The 3,663-nt window shown below is 35.7% G+C and overlaps 1 protein-coding gene across 1 annotated transcript; it reads left to right on the top strand.

Moving 5' to 3' along the window:
* The first annotated feature begins 2,813 nt into the window (after positions 1-2,813).
* LOC118492150 lies at positions 2,814-3,375 on the top strand. Its single transcript, XM_035989957.1, has 2 exons — positions 2,814-2,999; positions 3,078-3,375. The coding sequence occupies exons 1-2, from the start codon at positions 2,891-2,893 to the stop codon at positions 3,365-3,367; spliced, it is 399 nt and encodes a 132-aa protein (XP_035845850.1). The 5' UTR covers positions 2,814-2,890; the 3' UTR covers positions 3,368-3,375.
* Positions 3,376-3,663: the final 288 nt, after the last annotated feature.

The raw sequence follows: 3,663 nt of genomic DNA, 5'->3' as shown, positions 1-3,663 counted from the left end.
AGACTGTTTGTTTTTTTTTTTTAAAGATCTGAAGTCAGCTTCTTTCATCTTAAAAAATAAGACACAGATCTCATTCTTATAACATCTTCACAAAAACCCTACTCCTCCCTCATATCATATACGCACACAGACATCAGCCCCTCCCACATCTCCCATCTCAGACACCGCTCCTCCTCCTCTGACTCCGACTCCGACTCCGACTCCGACCAGTTTTTCGGTGACCTCCCTCTTCTCCTTCGACCAGGTACTTCTTTTTTGCTTCTTGATTTCTTAGACCTAATTTTTGCTTCTTGAAGCTTCTTTTTTGCTTCTAGTTTGTTAGCCCTAATTTCTTAGACCTAATTTTGCTTCTTGATACATACAAAAAATTGGTGTTAAAGTTCTTGAATGTTTATATTTCATTGGTGTTTATACTTCATAGAAGATAATTACATTAATGTTGGACTTGTTGAACATAAGGTTCTTGAATGTTGAACATAAAGTAGATGTTATTGTGCAGTTTTTGTGCTTTTTTGTGCAGTTTTTTGTGCTTTTTTATGCAGTTTTTGTCCAGTTTTTTGAGCTGTTTTTGTGCTGATTTTAGGGCTGTTTTGCTGTAGTTATTGTGCAGTATTTTAGAGCTGTTTTGCTGTAGTTATTGTGCAGTTTTTTAGAGTTGTTTTGCTGCTGTTTTGCTGCTGTTTTTGTGCAGTTTTTGAGCTGTTTTTGACAGCAAATTGCTGCAATTTTTATGTAGTTTTTGACAGCATGTTATATACATATTATGATTCTTGATTGTCTTGTATGTTATGTGTGATTCAATTATAGATGGAAACTAATGATGGTGGACAACAATGGACGGATGAGGCTGTTAAATGCTTATTAGAAACATGTCTTGAAGAAATAGGGAGGATAGGTAGAAATGGACAAAGCTTGTGCATGGAGTCTTGGGTTATAGTAGGGAAGAAACTCAAGGAACAATTTCACATGGATTTGACTCAAAAGCAAATTAGAAATGCTTTTGATACTATGAAATCAAAATATGTAGGATGGTGCTACTTAAGAAACAAGACTGGAAATCTATACAACCCAGAAACAAATATGTTCACTTTAACGCCTTAGGAATGGGAAGATTTTAAGAAGGTGTGTATTTGTTTAGGTTTCCAGTATTATGTCACATGTTAAACTGAAAAGTATTTATTATAGTCCCTATTAATTTGGCGCAGGGTCACCCTAGGGCAATGTCATTAAAAACACGCTCGTTGCCTCATCTTGACCTTCACATAGCTGTGTTTGAAGGGCTTAGTGCTACAGGTGGTAATCAATGGACATCTACTCAAACATCTGGAGTTTCATCATCCCCACATGTCCAAACACTTCAAATACAAGATGGTAGCTTTCATAATCTAGAAAATGATGATGGAGACTCTCATGAACAAAGTTTTCAAAATGGTGATGAAGTTCCTACCAATAACAAGGCTCAAACATCTAATGATAATGAAACTAGGCCCAACAAAAAGGCTAAAACCACTAAGACCACCATTACCCTAGATGATTTGGCTAAAGATATGCAACAAGCACTCAAGCATATGGTGAAAAGCATGGAAGGACCATCAACTGACGAATGCTATGAGAAGTTGAAATTAGTTGGGTTAGAGCCTATAGATCCCTTGTTTTTGGCTGCATTTAACATTTTTGGTCAGTCTATACAAATGAGACATGCATGGATGACATTGCCATCGGACCCTGAGGTGTTGAAAGGGTGGATTAAGATGACCGGGACGACATTGGGGATGTTCAAGTAGGGAGGGATATCGGTATTTGTTTTTTTGGTGTGATTCATGTTATGTGACTCGTATTATGTGAACCGTTATTTGCTTTGTATTTTGAACAATTATGTAAGTTGACACCGTTATGTGTATTGTATTGGTAGTTTGGCAAATTGAAGCTGTTTTTGATCTGTTTTTGTGCAGTTTTTGGGTTGTTTTGCTGCAGTTTTTGTGCATTTTTTGTGCAGTTTTTGTGCTGTTTTTGTGCAGGTTTTTAGTGCTATTTTGCTGCAGTTTTTTTGTATTTTTTGTGCAGTTTTTGTGCTGTTTTTTTTGCAGGTTTTTAGAGCTTTTTTGCTGCTGTTTTTATGCAATTTTTGAGCTAGTTTTGATAGCAAATTGTTGCAGTTTTGGTGCAGTTTTTTACAACAAATTGCTGCAGTTTTTTTGTGCAGTTTTTTAGCAGTGTTTGAGCAGCTTTTTGTGCAGTTTTTTGTGCAGGTTTATCATGGATTATAATCAAAATTTATTGCTCCTCATTGTGATGTTCTTATATCTTCGATACTTTTGGCCGAGAAATCCCAAAAGAAAAAGAGATAACACTTCGGTTATGTCCGGACACCATTTTACTTTAGAGTTGTTGCAAGGCAATGATAGACAATGCATTGAACTCCTACGTATGTCACGTGATTCATTTGTTCGACTTTGCACACATTTTAGAGTAAAAGGTTGGTTAAAAGATAGCAAACACATCTCCCTTGAAGAAAAAACGGCTATGTTTTTTATGATGCTTGGTCACAATCAACGTTTTTCGGTTATTAAGCGTAGATTTCAACACTCGAAACAAACAATTCATAAGTATTTTCATGAAGTATTGGAAACAATGATGGAGTTTGCTAAAGAGGTTATAGTACCAACATCTTCTAATCCTAATCCAGATATTCCAGGGCGTAATAAAAGATGTTATAGTACCAATTTCTTTCCATGTATATTATTAACAATTAAATTCTATATAGGGAGCGATTGGTGCACTTGATGGAACTTTGATACATGCTATAGTCCCTGTTCAGAAACAACATTTGTATAGAGGAAGAGGAAAAGGCGAGTGTTATCAAAATGTTTTGGCCATATGTGACTTCAACATGGTATTTACTTTTCTCGTGGCCGGATGGGAAGGAGTAGCACATGATTCTAGAATATTGTCTGAATCTTTAACAAATGCTAATGCACCATTTCCACTTCCTCCTCCGGGTATATATTTACGATCTCAACTTTATTATTTATATTACATATATAGTTTTAAGATGATGTGTGTATTGTCTATTTTAGATAAATATTATCTATGTGATGCTGCGTATGCACACACTCGTGGATTTATGGCACCATATCGAAATGTGAGGTATTGGCTTGGAGATTTTCGCCGAAATCGTGCATTGACCGACAAAGAAAAATTCGACCACGCACATGCAAAACTTAGAAATGTTATTGAACGTTCTTATGGGGTATTAAAGGCACGTTTTCCAATATTAAAAAAATGGCCCCCTTCTCGTTGCTTACACAACGAAATGTTACGATTGCATGTTTTGCGCTTCACAATTTTATACGGAAAGAGGGCTTAAGTGATGACTTTTTTTATGAATATGATCACCCAAATGTACGCCTTCAAGATGGAGATGAACATGCACAAGATGGTGGTGAAGAAGAAATAGCTTACCATGGAAGTGCAGCGGACCATGAATTCATGAGTCAACTTCGAGATCAGATAGCACAAGAATTAATGCAAAACAATGTACTTTGAGTTTATTTCACTATTTGTGTTTTTAAACTTGGTTTTATTATTATATTTTTTATGTAATTTGTATGTTAAACGACTTCTCTCTAGTGAAATAAGTTTGACAGTTTACATATTTTCAGT

This window comes from Helianthus annuus, chromosome 1, assembly GCF_002127325.2.
Source record: "Helianthus annuus cultivar XRQ/B chromosome 1, HanXRQr2.0-SUNRISE, whole genome shotgun sequence".
In the NCBI taxonomy this organism is placed as follows: Eukaryota; Viridiplantae; Streptophyta; class Magnoliopsida; order Asterales; family Asteraceae; genus Helianthus; species Helianthus annuus.
The sequence above is the reverse complement of the archived record's forward strand: the minus strand, read 5'-3'. Positions and strand labels throughout refer to the sequence as shown.